This window comes from Anas platyrhynchos, chromosome 5, assembly GCF_047663525.1.
Source record: "Anas platyrhynchos isolate ZD024472 breed Pekin duck chromosome 5, IASCAAS_PekinDuck_T2T, whole genome shotgun sequence".
NCBI lineage: Eukaryota > Metazoa > Chordata > Aves > Anseriformes > Anatidae > Anas > Anas platyrhynchos.
In genome coordinates, this window is record NC_092591.1 from 8011608 (window position 1) to 8031913 (window position 20306).

The following is a 20306-nucleotide window of genomic DNA, read 5'->3' on the forward strand; positions in this document are numbered from 1 at the left end:
ACCTCCCCCAAATCTTTCCAAACACTTCCATTTGGGCTTTTCTGAACAGCAGAGTGTAAAGGCTCACAGCAGCTCTGGTTTTCCTTTGCCACTGCTGGGCAGGGAATGATTTTCTCTGCTCCTTTCTTCCACTTTTCTCTCTGCCAGCTGCAAGCTTACCTGCCACGTGCTGTGCTGAATACCTGATTGTCAGCTCAGAGTAATTCTTCCAAATCTTACATTTTGTGAAATTTCTTTCAGTGTTGGTACAAGTCATAACCTTTATAGACTCTAGATACAGGGAAAAGAGAAGATTAAACTGCTTTACTTTTACCTAAATCGTTCCTAAAATCGTTCCTATTGTCCTCCTTCCCGACTGCTTTTTTATGTCCTTCTATTACTAAATGGCCATTCTGTGCGGGTTTTTGGACTGTGCAGCTTCATACCTGCTTATGTGCTTGAACTTTTTTCTGACTCACGATGTTTTTTGCAGTGATTTTTCCTATTTACTGTTCTTTTTCTCCTGCAGCCTCAGCTCTGGTCCTTTCCTGGTGCCACTCTCCTGTTCTTGTCTGCCAGCTCCACTCTTCTTTTAACCTGCTTCTCCTAGCAACCTCACCGGTGCTTTTTCAGGGGAAGGGGTCTCTTTCTTCTTGGGACTTTTTGTTTTTTGACTGTAGCCAACTGTTTTTACATTGTCACATCACCCAGGTTATAGATCAACTTGTCTCTAAAACCTCTAAAATTAATATTTACACTTTCATACTATGCCTTAATTTTCTTTTCCTAAAGTGTACTAACTCAATTATCTCTCAGTGCCAGAGTTCACATATTCCTTGTGTAGTTTATCCGTCTAATGTCCTGAATAATTGAGAGTTGACAAGCATTTTAGGATAATCTTTTTTTTTTTTTTTTTTTTTTTACTTTTTTGGTTGTGTTGCACTATGAATAAATTTACATGCGACTATGTAAATACTTTGTAATATCACACAAAGCAGGTTACCTACTTGAAGTCAGTAACACTAGGACTAGAGCCGAGCTGGAGCTCTTTGAAGACTATTCTCTAAGGGAAGCATTTGGAAAAGTGCTGAACGCTCACTGAATATTCAGCTAGCCTGGCATGCTTTTGAAAATGGTACTGTAAAGGGGAATGTGTCTGAAGACAATTATTAAGAAAAGCTACAGCATTAATTTTGTAAAGGCTGAACTGTACGTGCATCAGGGAGCTGGAAGTTTAATGGAGCTTGCAGGCGGTGGATTCATCCCGTCTCACTGGCGGTGGCGCCGAAGTCAGCAGCGCAGTTGCCCTAGATTTTGTCTGCAATCGCTGGGGATAGAGGAGAGAGAGAATTGGTGTCAGAGGCTAATTCAGATCCTAGGTGAGCCAGGAAGCTACTTTTCTCCCCATTTCACTTACTGCTAATATCAGGCAGGCTGAATGCAGCCCGAAATGTCTGTCTCCTTTTTAATAGATCTGCCTAGGTGGTTGTGCAGTGCTGAATTACCACCGCTGACTTTGTTCTAACTATTAAGATAAAGGTGTTCCACGCACTAAAAGGGAGCAGCTACAGGAGAAACACACCGATTGACCTGGGGAAGGAGTCCAGCAACGCTTTTTGTTCTTAACAACTAGGGATTTTAGGATATAGTCTTATGGCATGCAGACCTGCAGTTATGTGCAAAGAAGAACAAAAGGAAAAACCCATACAGACCAAAATCTAGTCCTTTTTTTTTTTTTTTCTCTCATGCATTGATCTGCACATAAATAAAGATGGCTTTTTATGAAAATGGCGTTAGGAATGTTTTTAAGTGCTGTCTTTATACTCAAGTGCAGACTGTGCTGTGCAGTCTTGTTCTTTGCACAGACAGAATTGCAAGCTTAGGAAACTTCAGAAACTGGCTCCATAGGATTTCGGCCTCAAGGCAAAGCATTAGAGTTATGAGAAGTAAGTTTTCTACAAAAGAATTGGCTTTGGTTATTATTTTCTAATCCTGTTAGTTCAACGAAGTTAGGAAGAGAAATGTTTACTTAAAACAATTAGTGCTGTCAGTCAGTTTTAATTAATTGCTAATTAAAATGGCGAAAGTTTGTAAAGCAGCAGACATGTAATTGCGATAAGTGATAATCAGACATGGCGAGCTGTATGAAAATATGGAAGGACAAGGATGTTGATGGAATGGGTGATGGAAAATTAGGTTCAGGGCCAGGCAAATGCAGTCACTAATTTTTTTTCCCCTGATATCACTGCACTTCTTTGTCCACCCACTTTTATCTTATCTGCATATGTTTGTTATTGTAAGTGCTGCTGGGAAGTTCATGTCTCTTACGTAGCGTATTCAAAACTGTAAATAATTAGTTTCATTTAGAATTTGAGGGGGGGAAAAATTAACATTCAGAACTTCTTGTTTGCTTTCCAGTCACCTTTCTTATTAAACTTTGCCTTTTTTGTTTGGTTGTTTGCTGCCAGCTGAAATGTTCTTGTTGAATACAGAGAGAATTCAAATTTAATTATTTTATATACCTAGTGGATCTGTGAGGAGTTTTTGTTAGAAGCAGAAAGCATTTTAGCTTCAAAGAAGGTGGAGCTTCATCAGTGGACAGCACAGGATTTAGGGACGTCACATTTCTGCTGAGTAGCTTGCAGTCAGGATTCCTTGGCATTAAACTTTCTGGGGTGTGACAAATTTTGTAGTATGCTTGTAAAAAAAAAAAAAAAAAGTTTAGAGGGTAACTTAAGAAAACTTTAAAAATAAAATAAACACCATGACCCCCAGATAAACCCCAAAAGAGAATGCAAAACAACAACAAAACACAAAGTCCCACCAACCAAACCCAGACTCTGCCTTCTCCGTGCTGTACATACGTGCCTGTATCTCCCAAGCATGACAGGGCAAGTAGTGCAAGATCCTTGACACACTAAAATTGACACAGTAAAACTCCACAAAATTGTTTGAGGGTTTCCTGATTACTGTAGACATTGTCAAACATTAAAACCAAGACGTTTTTAGGAGGGGCACAGTTATTCTTGCATTTCTGTACACGACTTTGTCAAATGGCAGTTTTGCCTCCTGCTTAATGATACCCAAAACCTAGGGGATTTTTCTCCATATAAGTACTTCAGAATTGCTGGAATACATAAAATGTGGGCCTGTCTAAAGGACAAATGCATTCTTGTTTTGGTATTTGGGGTTTTAGGTTTCCGGTAGTATTCATTTCATCATGAACTTTTGTTTCCTCTGGTGCTGAGAATGAGATCATTATTGCTGTGATTCATTGTGCTCTCACATTATCCCCAGATTACCAGATTATAAAGGCAGAAAGGGAGTGCTGTGACCACTCAGACTGACCTCTTGCATCATGTTGGTCAAAGGATTCCCTTGAATTAAATCTTTTGAAGTTAAGCCTTTAGACTCCTCTCATTTTGATTTTAAAGTTTCCAAGTGATGGACAATCAGTTGCATACTTTGGTGAAATTAGCTAAAAATAGCAAAAGAAAAGCATCTGAAACCATTACAACTTTTTAAAAATAAAATAAAATTGGGTGCATTTATAACCTTGCCCCCCTTGTGTTTATATTCTGTCATTTTGCATGTGTGTATCTGCAATATCGGTAGCTTTCTGTCCCTTTGAGAACTTTCCTGTGTGCTAGCAGGCTCCATATGTAAAATTATCATTGTTTTCTTTTGGCTTCAAAAAAAAACATTTATCTTAGGGTTGTATAATTTTTGAATACATATTAAGTATTATCTGCTGCTTTCAGCTGTTGTGTGTTCTCCTGAACTGTTCCAGCTCTGAAAAGGAGTTTAAAAACAACAGCCTGTTTTTACAACTACTTCCTGCTGATAATTGTGCTCACAATATTCATAGTAAAGGCCAACCCGTTGCTACTGCATGACTCAAGTTTCCCCTTCGCTTTTGCTTCGCCGTAGCAACTGCATACACATCGAATCATTGAGAGGGATTGCTGGAGGCTACCTTAAATGAAATCCAGAAATGCCACATTTTTATGGTGACCTTTGCTTTTACAATTTCAGTGGACACTTGAACTAACTTCTCTACGGAGCAAAGCAACTGCATGCTAGAGCATCTGTAGTGTAGCTCCAAATTGTCTCAGAGTTGCCTGAACCCTGCAAGTGAATTTCCCAACTTCTTAGCTCTCATCTGTTGTCCCTACAGCTGCATGCATGTTCTGTTTCTCCTTACTTAGACTAAAAAGGGGGATTTGATTTTTCTTACAGTAATAAATTCTGGGCACTTGTAGTGTGTTATTAAGTTTAGCTCTTCCACCAAAGTGTTTTTAGCAGTTTGAGGAGAATGAAGATGACTTTGCTGTACACATTTCATAACTCTAACTGAAATGCCTAGGTTAGAAATGTAGCTTTCTCTTTCACCTGAGATCTGCATTAGCCTCTGGCAGTGATTCTCTATCTGCAGTGGCGGTAGGCAGCCTCAAGGGCAATGTCTGCCCACTTTGGTGTTTCAGGAACCCGTAAGCTGCTTTTTTTCTGGTTTCTTTATGTATTTGTTTATTTTCCCCCCTAAATAGTGATGAAGTCTATCAAATAGAAGCAATAACTTTCAGTTATCTCAGTGGTGAAAGTATCTCCAAGTGGGCATATTACAACCAGGCGCTTCAAGTCAGTAACGAGCCAAGAATGTTTTTAGGTCTAGAGTATTTCTCAAGCATAAAATTGGTGATGTCTTTCTAGATCTGTTTGAGGAGCTGTCAAGAGCTGTGGTTGCTTGGCAGATTCATTACTAAACTCATTCGGTTTCTTTTTTCTCACCACTTTGACCAAAAAGCTGCACTGAATTCTGTATTGCTCTGCGTAGATTTCTAGGCTCCATTTCTTACAGATTGGTTTAGTTAGCAATTCCCATACTGTCTTAAAATTTAAGATTACTTTGATTTCTTGCATAATGTTATTTATAATAAATTTGGGATTTTTTCAGAGACTGAGGTCTTACCTAATAAATTATCCAAACAGACCTACTGTGTGTTTTTTAATGCTGAAAGCTTTCACCAAATATTATTAACATAATGTATTGAATTTTGTAGCGAATTTGGAATGCTAAGTTCCTATAGTTTTAAATGCAAACTAAGTATAGAAATGCTCAAGGATAAATATTTTTAGTGAGACAAATGTGTATGCATAAACTGACTCTATTAGCTGAATTAGTCTTCTTCCGTGGCTGATACTTAGTAGAAGTTTGTCCTCCAACAATACCTTAAAAACAACATACACTGATATTTGTATTGTAGTGGTGTACCAAACTAGACTGATGTCCCTCTATTTCTTAATACTTGATTTCTTCACACATTGCTACATACAAAAATTTGCATATACCTCTGCATACGTGTTTCCTTTGCCTTCCTCTGTCTCTCATGTGTTTTACTTTGACACTGCTTTTAATGGCAATACCGGAACTCCTTTCTGACTGGTAAAGGAGTGGCCGATGGATCGAGCCTGTGATTGTCGCTTTGCTATCAGCGACAGGGCTACCTTTGCACTCTAAGCTTAATGTTTGTTTGGGTTTGGTTTTAGGTGTTATTAGGACAATGCATTTCTAAATGTGCTTAATTGCAGTAAAATCCGGTGCAAACTTGTGGTTTTGGCTTGTTTTTGGTCTGTTGTAAGTCTCAAATGTGCTCATAAGGTATAGTAAATGGTGACCTGGTCTTTTAGTTGTAACAATATAGGATTACAGTGAACTCAGTGGTTGGACCAGATGATCTTGAAGTTGTTTTTTTCCAACCTTAATGATTCAAAGATAACAGCTGATTGCCCTGGTCAGAAGAATGAGTAGCCAAAGTGGCTTTCTGTTCCTAACTCTTTGGCAAGTCATGCTAGATGAAGGCAAAAAAAAAATGTATTGCCATTTTCCTAGTTTGCTCTTCCAACTGTTTTTCAGTGCAGTGGGATCCCTGACTCTTGAGCTAGCAAAGGAGATGGATGATCTTTATACTCCTGAAGTGGGAAAGTATTTATCTCATTGCTAATGTCATTGTTACTGTTTTCTTCCTAGGCTACGATATGTGGTGAGTATTTGTAAGTCACACAAGGTATTGGCTTTTCTTTCAGACCATCACGTTACAGGCACCTTGTGGAAGAACTGCAGCAAGTGCAGGCAGGATTTTTTGGGCAGCTGACCTGTTAGCTGGGTGCTGGCTCTTAGCAGAAGCACTGCATCCACGCACCTCACCTGCATTTGGTTTATGCTGCAGTTTAACCTGGGTTTGTTTCTTCCTTGTTTGGGTTGCTCATGACACTTAGAAATGCTGTCACAGTCAACAAGAGTGTGTATTCCTTGACTTCTTCACAGACATGTTACTTGACCTCAGTGATCTTCTCCAGGTATTGTATCTATTTTTGTTTGAAACTTTTGCTGAATTGTTAAACTTTGATTAATTTCAAGTGAAGAGCTGTCAGCGTGGGCTATTTGGGATGTTTTAATTTCTCTGTAAAAATTATAGTTTGGAAAATCACTGGGTTTGTAGTTCAGTAATTGTTCAATGAAATTATTTTTTTTTTCTTTTAACGTTGCAAAGTATGAAGAGTTAGAATGATGCTTTCTTCAGGATTCAGTGGCACAAAGTAAAATGTTCAACAACTGTTTTTTTTTTAAAAATGTTTAAGTTCTAACTTTTTTGTAGGTAATGTGGTGTAAATGGATTAGTGCACTAAAGTGACGTGTTTTATAAAACGTGTTTTCAAAGAAATTTGTATTTGCTCTTTATGTGGAAGTAGAAAGCTCTGCTGACATACGCTGTCTTACTCTCGTTTTCCATGTTAGGACTGTTTTACATACAATGTGAGTAGGTTAGTTACATCTATTTTTGTCCTCCCAGCTGTCCTGGTAAATGGCATCCCTCTGAAGGCTATTTATTGCTTACAGCAATCTGCTGGAATTGCAATAGTCGAATGAATCTTTAATTCTTAAAATTACTAACTTTCTTCAATGTTTCCAAACTCTCATTGAATTATTTTGATTACAAGCAAATACTGCATCTATAGAATGGGGGCAGGGGGTGAGATTTGCTTTTAAACACAGGTGATTGTTCATGGCAATTGTTATGAAATAGAATAATTGTAGTAAAATGGAGCATATTCTCTATATGTGAAGAAGAGTGCGTATTGAATCTGTAAAAGAAAAAAAAATGAGCAGACGAAGATTGAATGATTTGTTTTTTGCCCTCTGTACATTCCAGACAGAAAAGGTGTCAAGATGGGGGCATATGGGAACCAAAAGGTTAAAGAGGGGTAACTGAAGAGATGGGAGAGCCAGAAATAGACTAGTGGTATGGAAATAATCAACACTGGAAGGAAGAAAATGCAACATTTTACTATTGTAATCTGTATTTAAATATGCGAGACTTCTGGTATGCTCCAAATTCTAGTTTCTGAAAGATGAATCTGAGCAAACAGAGATGTTAAACATTATTATTTTAACTCTAGCTAGCCAGAAAGCCCTGTTTAAGAATGCATAAATGAGCTTTTCAGGTCTTCTCTAGATCTCCTCCCCAGCCTGAGTTTGGTTAATAAAACAAAAACCAACCAAACAACAACAAAAAAACATCTCCAGTTTCCTGTTTTAGGTCAACTACATACATGTTTAAAATAAAATGAATCTATCTGCCAACAAAAGCTTCCTAGATGGTTCTTAGCTTTTGCTACGTTATTTCTCTGTAAACTTGGTGGCAAAACATTTACTGCCCAGGCAGAAAACTTCAGTGCATTCTCCTTAGATCAGTCTTTGCTTACAGACTGTATGCTTAAAAAAAAGAAAAGCAATTGATTTATTGAATGGTACTATTACCTTGAAGAGGCTTTTTCTTTCAAGGTCAGCTCTCTTATTGTAAAGTTGAGGTGTAAATGTCATTAATGAATAAAGAAGGGTTGCCAGTAGCAGTGCTATTTCTACTTGATGCAGCTCTGTTGCTGCAGGAGGACAGACCTCTGCATCAGTGACCTTGAAGCAGTGTCCTGCAGGCACTGGGGAGCTAAGACCCTCTGGGAGCTCAGTGTAAGAGAGTTGGGTAGCTGAAAGTGAGAGGAAGATGAAGAAGATGCAAATCTGCTGTTACCTGCAACTCGTTATCTGTCTCGAGACCTGCCACGTACATGTTCTTTCTCTCTCATTGTTCAATTCAGCTTTTCAAAATAAATTAAAAAAATGGGGGGTGTATAAGTGTGGAAGGGGAGTAGACGAATCTAGGAGAGAAAATCTGAAGTTTGTCTCTTGAGGTTCTGCTCTGCACCTCTTGTACATCCACTCTTCCTGTACTTAGTACGTTGCTTTGGGATTTGGTTCCCGGTTCTCAATGGAAAAGAAAAAAGAAGCAAACAAACAAAACAACAAACAAACCTATCCCTTATAACATTATATGCTTTTAGCATAGCATTATGCTGCTAAAATTTAGCAATAGAAGAGGCTAACTTTCACTGTTAATGGCAGCCTGTTTCTGAAGCCCTATCAGTTTTCCTCCTGTACTGATGATCCGAGATGGGGAGAGTTTCTTGTTCCACTGGGGAACTACACATTGCATAGCAACTTTTGGAACTCAAACTGCCATCAGAATAAAATGCCTTCTTTTATTTATTTTTTTTATCAGACAGGCCAACTTTTTGTATTTTGTCTTCCATTTTATCTCTTGGTGAAATGTGTCCCATGTCTCGGAAACCTGTTGAAAAACGTTGTCAGATCCCGTATGCCTCTGGTACATTTAGACTTGGAAGCGTTATCTGAAATGACTGAAAATGCACAGAGCACTGCTACAAATCAGGCTCCTTCCTCGTGCAGAGCAGAGTCGTGCTTCGTGTTGATTGAGTTGGAAGGATGATCAGTCATCAGGCTCTGACAGGGAAAGTACTTGTTTATATTTCCAGATATTGCATTTTACTTGCAAATACACTCTTTAGAGAGGTCTATAATCAGGCCCTTTGTTTGCTTTTTTGTTCTTCCAATCTAAGTGACAGGACTTGCTTGTTTAGGAGAGTAGGGAAGCTTGTCTAGCCTTGGCCCAACTTTTGAACAGTTTGGGTTTTCCAGTCTCTTTCAGAGCACTCTCATTCCTTTCACCTGGAGAACTGTTTGGCTCGAGTTTTGATTGCTGCCTTTCTAATCCTGGGAGATGCCCATCTCTTTTTTAGCCTCTTGTAATCTCCAGTGTCATGGTCTTTGCGACGTAGTCATAAAAGACTTCAGGAAGATGTTGGCAGTGCTTTGATCTCCCATTTCAGCCCAGTAGAATATCATTTCAGTGTGCCTTGTGGTGTGTCCTGCTGTTAAATAAGGCTAATGCTTCCTGAAAAGATGTAAGACACAGCCAGGCTCTTCAGAGCAGCGCGCAGCAGGAGGGTTAGCAGCAATGGATGTAATAAATGAAAACGAGATGTTTGGACTTGATATCAAGAAAAGGTTTTTCCACCATGAGAACAGTCCAGTGTGGGAACAGGTTGCTCAGAGGAATTTCCAAGTCTCTGTCCTTGGACAGAGCAAAACCCTGAGCAATCTGGTTGGTAGCTGACCCTGCTTGGAGCAGGATGTTGGACTGAGAGCTCCCGAGATCCCTTCCCACCTGAACTACCCTACAATCCTAGATAAGGGGAGAGGGTGTACCAGAAGTGAAAGCCAGTAACTGGTACTTGCTGATTCTAGTTCTTCAGCCTCTCTTTCACTTCAAAACGTAACTCTTAGCTTCTTCTGTCTCTTCCTCTTGAATTTGTTCAGTCAAGTAACAATACTACCTTGTCCAAAAGGATCGTTATTATGACTTATTTCTGTAAACCTGATTTATTTTTAAGGCAGCATTAGCCTTCCTGATTCCTCTACACTTGTCACAAATTACTCTCGTACTTTGTTGCATAGGTGGTATGATTCTAGTTTATTGTACAGCTGTGGTGTGGGAGGACTGCAGCATATGCCATTAGAGAAAGCAGACTCTCTGTGGGGTCCCTACACTGGAGGCAGTGCTTTAAAGCATAGCATAGAAGGAGCTGCTTAATTTTGATTTGTGGCTCTTCTTCAACTGCAGTCTGACAAGCTGGGGTTGGTACATGTTTGTAGTTTCACATTTTGTTTGTCTTTTGAGGTTAAATGTAATGTTCTGGTTGCAATATGGACCCAAAAAATAAGACACTTCAGTAGAAGGAGGAAGAGGAGTGTAAAACAGTATTTTTTTTTAAGACAGTACTAATTTGCCTCAGTTTTTGATACTCTTTATTCATTTAAAGATATTAACATGTTGACGGCATTTGCCTTTATTGCCCCTATGCAAATTGCTATTTTGATTGAGTTAATTTAAACAACCTGGCTGGGACCCTCAGGCATTACTATACTAGAAATGTTAATAATGAATCAAATAACCACAGGTGCCTCTTTCCCCAGCAACAGACACTCTCCTTAAAAACTCATTTGCTTTTCATGCTTGCTTAATTATTTAGGCAAGCAGCCACGGATATTTCACAGTGTGAGTTCTCATTGAGTTCCAACTGCCCGGTCTTCGTCTCTCTGAACGATAGAAGACCTTAAGCACCGTCACCACTTAGAGTGTTTTCCACAGTGCTGCACCACGGTCTTGGAAAGCCTTTTTGGAAATTGCTTGTAGTGAAAGGGTTTTGATTCATAAACTTACGGAACTCGTTAAATGAAAATTTTTGCTTGCCCATGATCACAGCTTTATTGATTGCTACTGTCGAAATTACCATAATCTGGTATCAATGGGAGATTCCCTGTTTCCCAAAGAGAGTTTAAAATCCTGGAATGCGTTAGGCTGATGAACAGATGAATTCCCGTGGTACTGGGAAGGAAGGATTTGTTATTATTTGTAGAAGTGGAAGTATATTGGTGTTTGTGAACACATCGGGCATGATGTGAAATCGAGAGGAAATTATGAAAGGATAAGAGTCCCTATGGAAGTGTCCCTTTGAAATCAGCATCTGATGACTGACAGATGTGAAATGAAAAGGCTGTGTCTCCGAAAAATACCGTGAAGGGCAAAGAGTATAACAAGTAGGAGGATCTTTCTATAAAGATGTAAGTGAATAATTGGAAGCCGTTCCTTCTCCAAGTGCCACTCTTAACTGATACAAACTGTGCTATAACAAGAGCAGAAATTATTGGTACAGGGCAGCATCTTGTACAATCTGAATTTCTCCTGCAAAAGCTTAGGGATAAAAATGGGTTGCATGCAGTGCCTTGGAGAGTGTATACTTTTTGTCTGAAAAACGTCTTCCTGCTGAAGTACCTAGTTCAAAACCAGGACAAAACAAAATGCGTAGTGACAGGTCCGTGTGCTTGCAAATGCATTCTGTTACATGCGAGATGAATGTAAAACTATGCGGTAAAACATATTGGGGCATGCAGATCTGTAACAATACTCCCTCTGGAAGGGATCCGTGCTGCTCTCTGTTGTTTCACGTGTTGATGCTTAAACCTAGTGACTGCATGGAGTTTAGAAGATTTTAGTATTTGACCAAACTATGAAAACCAGCACAGAGAACACAAGTCTTAGGGAAGTCTATAAAACAATTGCTATGCTTTCAAACTATCGACTGGAGGCAGTTGGGGAAAATACAGTCTTTCTCTATGATCCTTATAAATCAAGAAGTGGGGAAAAGAGACTGAAGTTAATGTGGTAAGCTTGAAAGCTACAGCAATTGAAGTCTAAGCCAGACACAGCTTTCTAGAAGGGCATTTTTGTTTATTCACTGTTCAAAGGACTCATAAAATTAGATTTTATGAATGCAAATGTCATATGGTTCTAAATTTGGAGCATTAAGCTTTTGATGGATTGGAGTATATGAATTTTTATAAGAAGTTCTTAATGAAGAAAGAACTAGAAATTAAAGTAGGCCTCTAAATTAATTCTCTTAATTTTCGAAGCTTAATAGAGTGCAAAAAAAAACAAAACACATAGAAAAGATGAGTAAAGAAAGATAGACTCTTTCTATATGCCTAATATAGCTATCATCTCATCCATCACAGGAGGGGTGTGTGTATGGAATAGTTCAAATTAGTGACAGCAGCATTGAAATTTAGCGGAAGGGCCTTCTTCCACTAAAACCAGAAGTTAAGTGCCTCATTTAAGCAGTTCAGCACCATCGCTGATTTCTGAGTGAGCTTTATGCCATCTTCAGTTCTCTGCCTGTAGGAAATGCCCCAGAACTTCTGAATATTTGGTAACTTTCAAAGATGTGAAGCGTTTTGCTTTAGAGGGCCTGAAGTGTCTCTTCCTACTGATTTGCCAGGAGAACTGGAACCAGTTAAGTGCTCCCAATCCTTTTTGTGACTTTACCTTGACATTAAAAGAGCGTCAGCTTCATGAGGAAAACAATACAGAGTACGTAATGCACTGTGTATCCTACTTCTTTCTAAATTGGTAGTGATGAGAAACTGCAGAGAGCACTTGTGATCAAAAGAATGAAATTTCCCTGATGTACCATTTCTATTTGAATTTACTAGTTTGTGTAAATACAGTGTCTACGCCTTGAAGTCAACCATAAAATACCGACGGTGTGCATAAAGTGGAAAGGCAGGTTAGTTTTAAAGTACCTTACTTCTCGAAAGACCATGGACCTGGAGACTTTTAGGCAGGTAAGGATAGGAGGATGAAAAGCAATCATTAGGCAATTTTATAATGCGTTTGTCTTTGCTTTGTATTTAATCCAACGTCTGTTTTTGTTGCTAGAGTGTAGCTTAAAAAAAAAAAAAGTATCTCTGTCTCTTCATATCTGTTTGTTCTTTGATGATTGCATTTATAGGAAGTTTGCTTAGGAGGAGTTTCTTCCAGTGACACGGCTGGATGTGGATATGCACAAAGTATTTGGATGTCCTGACAAAAAAAAGCCAGAGGGAGAAATGCTTGTCTGAATTAGAGGTTCTCTCTAGACTAAAATGAAGGAACTAGATTAGTTTGTGAAGCCTCTGATGGAAATATCATATGGACTTGGCTCCTCTGAAGTAACTTTATTGATTTGTGCAGTGAAATCATCCTTGCAGAACAAGATCTAAGTGATGAGCTTTAAGATTTATAGTAACTCGGTCAGCCAACTTAAAGGCTGAAACTACAGCCAAAACCCCACTCTTTATGCTGATATTTTTTAGACAAAAGGTCAAAAAAAGCCATCCCAGACTTGCAGTGAATGTAGAGCATCGAAAGCCAACTGAAACACTGCAGATATTTTAAGTAATGTCTCTGTGGCTCATGGAAAGTCGCGTGCTCCCGAACGCCTATATGAACTGCCAGGTTCAGCGGATGCTTGGTTTTCTGTGTAAAATTCTGTGACTTATTTCCTATTTACACTTACTTCTATTTACACTTGTTCAAAAAGTATATTTTGTTTTTCTTCCTTGCCCTAGAATAGTATTTCTATGTTGCCTGGCATCTGGGAGAAAAAAGGAGTGGTAAAATTTCAGACTATCCTATGGAGCCTTCTAGGGCAGAGAAACCACTGGTCAGACAGACAAAGCATGGGAGGTATTCAACATTTTCCACTAAATATGGCCTAAATTAACATCACATCATACGCACTTACTTGTTTGAACAGTCATTTTCAGCATACATGCGAATTCTGAGGATTTATTTGAAGTTTTCCTTTTTTTTAAATTTGAGTTCAGAGGGAAAAAAAAAATCACATTAGGAAAACTTTCACATAAAGCAAAAAGTTGTTTTGCAAGTGGATGGCTAGGTGAAGATGTGTCAGAATTTGTTTTTTTACTAGCTTGGCAGCAGCATCTCTACACTTGGGAGGCCGGCTGCTTTTAAACCAGTGTTGGTAAAGCTCCGTGAAACTGGAAGACAGTACTTAGTAACAGATTATTAATTTCCACGGGCTTGTACCTTAATGGACAACTCCGTTGTGTAATTGCTTAGTGAACACCTTCATTATGCTGGCATAGGAAAGAGAGGGGCAGTTCTATTACATGAAAGCAACAGAGGGCATACTGCTTACCCCTTAAAAAAAAAATGAAAAGTTTGCATTGTAGGAGGTTGGATTTATTTATTTTTCAAACTAACCTTTATAAGCCCCATAGGGGGAGCAAGGTATGCCAGGAGCTTCATGGGAATGTTTGGGGATAATTGGGATTTGAAATACATGCTGTCTTTCTTGCTCACCACAAAAACACATCTTCAGATAGTGAAATAAAACATCCTCAGACTTTTCAAACGCTGTACTTACGCCATAAATTGCAAATCGGAGTGCGAGGAACAGCTCCTTCCATTTACATCCTCCTGGTTAAGAGTGGGACTATGCCTGCTTCTTAGCAAGCCTGCTGTGGTTCAGGGTGGTTTGGTGTTTGTTTGTTTGTTTATCTTTTTCATGTGGGGCAATGTCCAAACAATCAGAAGTGACGAATACCCTTGGGGCATGTAGCACTGCTCCTTTCTTTGGCAGAGAAGCTTGGTTTGTGCTTGTGCAATACTGAAGTGTCCCACTTCACATGATTTTACAGATGATGTAAAAGCAGAGATGCTTGTGATTATTTGCTGAAGTTTGGTTACGTTACAAGACAAATGACACTATAAAGTCTACTTAATACTTTAACATGTTAGGTGACAACTGGAAATTTGCCAAAGTAGTACAGAGCAACACTGAGTCCACTGAAGAGCATAATGAACAGCATTTTGTATTTTTTTTCAGTATAAACTTAGGCTTTGATTTACAATGCTAACTTATGCAGCTTTTGACAAGCACCAGGTATTATTCTGTATCTGTGAATATTTCTTGTATTACTTTCATTGAATTTCCTAAAGCAGGTTCTTTACAATTTCAAAAATGTTTTTTTTTTTTTTTCTTTTCTACGTAAATGGTCTGTTTAAAAGCATTTGTGGTTTAAGATTCAAATAACAATTTTTGTCTTTTAATAGGTGAATGTCTATGTGCTGGGAAAAACTTTCCTTCTGCTGGCCAGAGAACTCTGCATAAATGCTCCAGCCATAGGTATTTTTTATGATTTAACTTTTGGTTTATTTGCTGCATGGTTGCTTAAGACAATTGTGTGTGTGTGTGAGCAAGATGCCGTTTTCTTTTCCAGCTTTGTTGCTTTTCTCAGAGCAGTTTAGGCTATACCAAAACAATGGACTGACGTGTGGCATCTGTGTTCATCTACAAGCTTGCACAGGCCTGTCAAATTCAGTTCCATGAAGATGCTCCATCTCATAAACATTTGCCAAACTTACTGTCAGTCCATCACCTGTAGCTGAGCAGTTCAGCACTTGTATTACAAGTGACTTGATGGAAAATGAGGTGCAGTGTTTTCCAAGTTGGCAACTTTTTCCCAAGTATTTTAATAACTTTTTAATTAGTAAGTTATTGTTGAAATTATATAGCACACGGTGATAGTGAGGTGGGTTTTCACCTTGTTAAAAGGGTTAAAAAAATATTCTTGCCTCAGTTGCAACTTTGGAGCCAATTTGGAATTGATACCAATTCCATCTATAAAAGGAGGAGTTTACAGAGAGGTCTTGTGACTGTTACCACCTCTGTGCACCATTTTTTCCTGTATTTTAATCCACCCCTACTCCCACTCTCCTTAATCTGCAGTGAGAATCAGATGCCTTTGAGTTCAAGAACACGTGCATACTCCTTCAGTACTCCTTCAGATGTACTCAGCTGGTCATATAATTGTGTTCTTGCTCGTTTAGTTTGCAGCAAGAGAACCAGCAGCTCCTGTACTGAGCTTTGTTTTAATGGCACCCAGACAGCATATGGCAGGACATGGCTATCGACCATTATGGCAGCAAACTGCCTCAGTTAAAAGAGGTTGATGTCTGGTAGAAACTACTTTTTTTTCAAGACTTAGTACCCCTTTTGAGAGGAAAAACAGGCACTGTATTGCAACTTAGTTTCAAGGTGCAAAAATAACGCAGCTTAAGTAAAGACAAACAGAAAACCCTTCTAAAGTAAATCTAGAGGTACCTGTTGTACAGGGGGAAAAACAATGGTTTAGCTTGCTGTTTGAATAGTCTTTCCAAGGTCATTATGAGATTTATACAGAAAAGTACTTCTAAGCGGTTCACCTCTAATCATAGTCAGAACTTTGAGGAACACACCTACTTTTGTCAGTCTTGGAGACAATTGAAGGATGGTAGCTATTAAATGACTACTAATAGTGGATGGAAGGGACTTACAGTTCTCAACAAAAATACAGAGGGAGAAAGAAGATGCAGCATCATTTGCTTAAGGCAGCTTCCACCAATTAGTAACTTTGAGTGAACTTAAAGACCATATTGTAAATATTTCTCTAATGTATGCTCCTGTGATGTGTATTTAGATAGCGGCTGTCAGTATTATAGCTCTTGGCTTCATCACTTCTTGTGATGAAGCCTGTTGCTGTGTTAAGCTTCATCAGTATGTCCTGACTGGCTCTTTGAATCTGGTGCAGTTTGACAGGCATCAGCGCTGCTGTTTGCTGGGCAGGCTGGAGGTTAATGCAGATGATGCCAAGAGCATGTTGTGAACAGACGCTATAAGCTTTCAAGTATAACTACAGGGTGATATTAATTGGCATTAGATACACTCAAGTTTTGTCTGTGTTAACTTAGGCAACACACAAAACACCTCTAAGCTTCTATATCAGCTTCCCTGTGAAAGAAAATAAAAGCAAGTAAAAGCTGCCTGCTGGATAGTCTCAGCAGGCAAGGGAGCCTTCATAGGGGCAGGGATACACCCCCACATGTAAGGGGCAATGGCATTATCAACTGTAGTTGAATTAACAGACACAAGCCATAGGATCAGTAACAATCAAGTACACAGGAGTTAGGGCAAGTAAAAAGGTTTTATATTTCACAGATTCATAAACTGCTCTAGTTTAGAACATTCTGTTTAAGTCAGCTGCAGTCTGCAAGTTAGTTATCTATATACAAAATAAATGCACAGTACGTGCGAAATTTAACATTTTTCTGCTTGTTGCAGTCTTAATTAAGTCAAATAGCTTATGAATAAATAAAATAAGATTAAATTCGAGAGCATTCCTTCACTTATTTGTATAGGCTGATGTAGCAGATAGGTAAGTAGCATAACATTCCATACTGCTGTACAGTTTCGTAGTAAAATTGGAAAATCCCTTAATGTGCATTGTTGCAGTATCGGAATACAATCAAGGTGAAATGCATCATGCATAGAAAATGAGCTCAGGTATCTGTCCTCCTTGTACTCCAGTTCCATTGGTACTGTCCGAGGAGCACTGGAACTGGAATGTCACTTTTCCACACTGCACTTCAGTCATTCCCTCTTGCCCGAAGTAACTGAGTTCATTGCCGTCGAGAATAGCACTTACATTGTAAAACGTGTCCTGCTCAACCTGCACAGGGTGTTCAAACCACACAGAGAAAGTATTACTGGACCCGTCGGAGGTAAACTTTGTCAGATTTTGAGCAAGGACAACTCCTAAGCGCTTCAGTTCGATTTTGACGCTGTATTCAGCTTTGCCGCAACTTGACCCATACAATCCCAGTCCTGCTATAAATATCCGTTTGTCTACGGCAAACTGAATACTGTCACACCGCCCTCTGTACCTCCACTGGTTACTGCGGTACGCGGACGACTGAAATCGATGGCATCGCTGAGGTACGAGTCCTTTCCTTTTCGTCAGGGGAAACTCAAGTTTGGGTTTGTTGGCAGCCGTGTACCATAGGAATATGTTGTGAGTTTCCTCAAGGGTGAGGATGTCGGACTGGGCAGCTCCGTTGGCAAACTCTTCCAGAGTCATAGTGGGAATCCGCACCAAGTACAGCGCTTTTCCTAATACATTCCTCTTGTTGCGTGGCGTAACCGGCAGCCCTTGCCTTTTGCATTCAGCCTCTGCCCAGTTGAGAACGGCCTCGAAAACTACCACTTCCTTGGTGTTGAGCGCCTCCCGGGTTACAATGATCTCTAGCGTCTGTTGATCTATCTCACAGAAGCCTTCTGACTTCAGTGCCATTTCTGCTTGAGCATCAATCACCTCCCAGCAGCGCTGTGTCAGCTCTGGCTCCTCAAAGAGCCTGCTCTGAGACAGCAGAACGCAAGCGTTCTTCGCCTCTAAACTAGTCTCCAGAAAATTGACGCAAGCCTTTGCTAGGGCTGGCACGATGTACTTCTTGGCAGCATACAGCGTAGCCAGAACTGTGTCAGCTTCCAGGTCTATTTCATCACTATACATGTATCTAGAGGGGGGAAAAAAGAAGTTTCTTAAGGGAAAAATAGATGTATGTATAGCCCATGAGAAAAAAAAGAAAAACTCATCTGTAGTCATCTTTGCTGGCAGCGAGTCTGACACTCGGTATTTGTCAGCACATGAAGTAAACAGTAATATGTGCATATTGCACAATGCCAATTAGGAGGTAGATGTATAGTTTAAGCTACTTTGATTCTGTCCACGTAATTAGTAACTTGTAGTGGCCACTTACTTTAATAGGATTAGAAAGGCTGCAGGTTCCACATCTGGTATATGGATTTCAGATTTGACCTCTGCGAGATCACCATAAAACATAGCGTAGAAGACAGAGCTACCGACTGCCAAAACGTACTGGAAAATAGAGAGGGAGGGAGAGAAGCCTCAGTACCGTGCGTCTGTGATGACTGAGCGTGCTGGCTCTTGATAAGAGCTACACTTAGGGAAAGTTAAAAGCTGCAGCTGAGGCAGGCGCCCGCCTTAGACAGTTCCCTTTAACTGCCATATATGCCAATTACTTCTGGGATTAGGCAGGAGGGATAATTAAGAGAAAAAAATTGAATTGAGTTGTTTGGGAGTTGGGGTAAGAAGGGGGGATGCTCAGCACTATCACAAAAAGCAGGGGGGGGGGGGAAAAAACAAAAATAATGCTCTGCACAAACCTTATGGGCAGGAACTTTCTTGGATGCCCCTGGCGGGCCCACGATGAAGTGGACGTCAGCCATGAGTTCGTTATTGAACATCAGCGCGTTCCTGCAAGCGAGGGGAAGGGAGGGAGGTGTGGAGAGGCCGCTCAGTGCCCCCATCTCCCCCCCCGAAACCCCCAGCCAGCCCGGTGGCGGGGTCGCTCGTCCCTTGTCGCTCGTCCCTTACCTCTCGCGCAGCGTGGGGTGGAAGGACTGCCAGTTGGCGCTCTCCAAGTTGTTGTTGTTGAGGTTCTGGAGCTGTGGCGGCGGGGGCGGCTGGGCGCTCTGCTGGAGCTGCAGCGCGTTCTTCTTGCTGTTGGCAGCGGTGGCGGCGGCGTTGCTGTTGGCGATGTTGGTGTTGGCGCTGGCAGGGTAAAGTTCTGCAGCCATCTTCCTCTTCAGGGCCAGGGGCACTATCTCATAGCATCCTGGCACCTTGCCGTTTGGCCTCGCGCTCTTTTTGGACTTCTTTAAGGTCTCTGGAAGCAGAAGAAAAAAAGTCAAACACTTCATGATCCTGCCATTGAGGCACCCATGGGGCAGTGGCATGAGCAAGAGAACTAACAGATCCCAACGCAGGTCCCGCGGTTCGCTTCTAGGTGCGGGGCGGCCTCTTTCTCTTTTTTAATTTTTATTTTTTTCCTTTTTTTCCTCCTTGGCTCCAAGGGGGGCTGCCCAGCCTCGGCACCGCCACGACTGCAGCGAGCGGGGCTGGCCGGCAGCTCCTTCCCCCGAGGAAAAAAAAAAATAAAAAAAAATATATATAAAAAAAAATAGTAAAAATAGGGAAAAAAACCCAAGCACACACCACCAAAAAAGCCACAGATCCAGCAGAGCAGGCGCAGCGTTGAGGGGCGAGCCTCAGTCCCCGGGTCCTCCAGCCGCTACAGCCCCCCGCCGGCTCCCCAGCGCCCGGCTCCGTCCTTCCCCGCCCGGCGGCGGCTGCTGCTCGTGGGGCACATCCGCGGCGCTGGGGCTGGCTCCGGGGGCTGGCTCCGGGCTGCCCCGCACCAAGTTTCCTCCTCCTCCTCCTGGCCCCAGCCGCGGGGGCGTCGCTGCCCCCTGGGCGCTCCCCTCACGGCGCTGTCGGGACGCGGCTCGGCCGCGCTCGGCTCCCTTCGGCTCCGCTCGGCTCTGCCGGGCCCTGCCTCCGCCTCCCGCCCTAAGAGGCAGCGCCGCGCCGCGCGTCACCGCCAATCAGCCAATCAGGAGAGGCGGGGGGAGCCGCCCCCCCCCCTCCTCCTCCTCCTTCTCCTCCTCCTCCCGCCCCTCCTCAATCTCCGACGCCCGCCTGGGGGCGCAGAGCGGCCGGGGCCGTGCGCAGCGCCGAGCGGAGCCGAGCGGAGCCGAACGGAGCCGAGCGGAGCCGAGCGCGGCCGAACCGCCCCCGCCCCTTCCCGCCGCCCTTCCCGGCAGCACCGGGCGGGGGCGCCGCTGCCCCGCGCTGGGGAGGGGGGGGCGGGAGGGGAGGGGATGGGGAT

At 41.5% G+C, this 20306-nt stretch overlaps 2 protein-coding genes across 9 annotated transcripts in view; one reads left to right on the forward strand and one right to left on the reverse strand.

Moving 5' to 3' along the window:
* Positions 1-20306, forward strand: part of BRF1 (BRF1 general transcription factor IIIB subunit) — a 174091-nt gene that overhangs the window by 66049 nt on the left and 87736 nt on the right. For 5 of the 6 annotated variants that reach the window (XM_021274541.4, XM_072038213.1, XM_038179446.2 and 2 more), the window contains 2 exons: positions 6305-6336; positions 14853-14925. In XM_021274541.4, coding sequence (XP_021130216.1) covers positions 6305-6336; positions 14853-14925 — 105 coding nt within the window. The remainder of the gene's footprint in view (positions 1-6304; positions 6337-14852; positions 14926-20306) is intronic. The other variant, XM_072038215.1, reaches the window with a different exon arrangement.
* On the reverse strand, positions 16744-19985 carry BTBD6 (BTB domain containing 6). Of its 3 annotated transcripts, none has more exons than XM_027459578.3 (5): positions 19634-19985; positions 19013-19304; positions 18802-18892; positions 18375-18493; positions 16744-18131 (listed from the first exon to the last, which is right to left on the reverse strand). In XM_027459578.3, the coding sequence occupies exons 2-5, from the start codon at positions 19213-19215 to the stop codon at positions 17099-17101; spliced, it is 1446 nt and encodes a 481-aa protein (XP_027315379.1). In that variant the 5' UTR covers positions 19216-19304; positions 19634-19985; the 3' UTR covers positions 16744-17098. The 3 variants fall into 3 exon arrangements, with proteins under 3 accessions (XP_027315379.1, XP_071894317.1, XP_005022702.3); XM_072038216.1 differs by lacking the exon at positions 19634-19985 and adding an exon at positions 19391-19613; XM_005022645.6 differs by lacking the exon at positions 19634-19985 and having other exon boundaries at positions 19013-19374.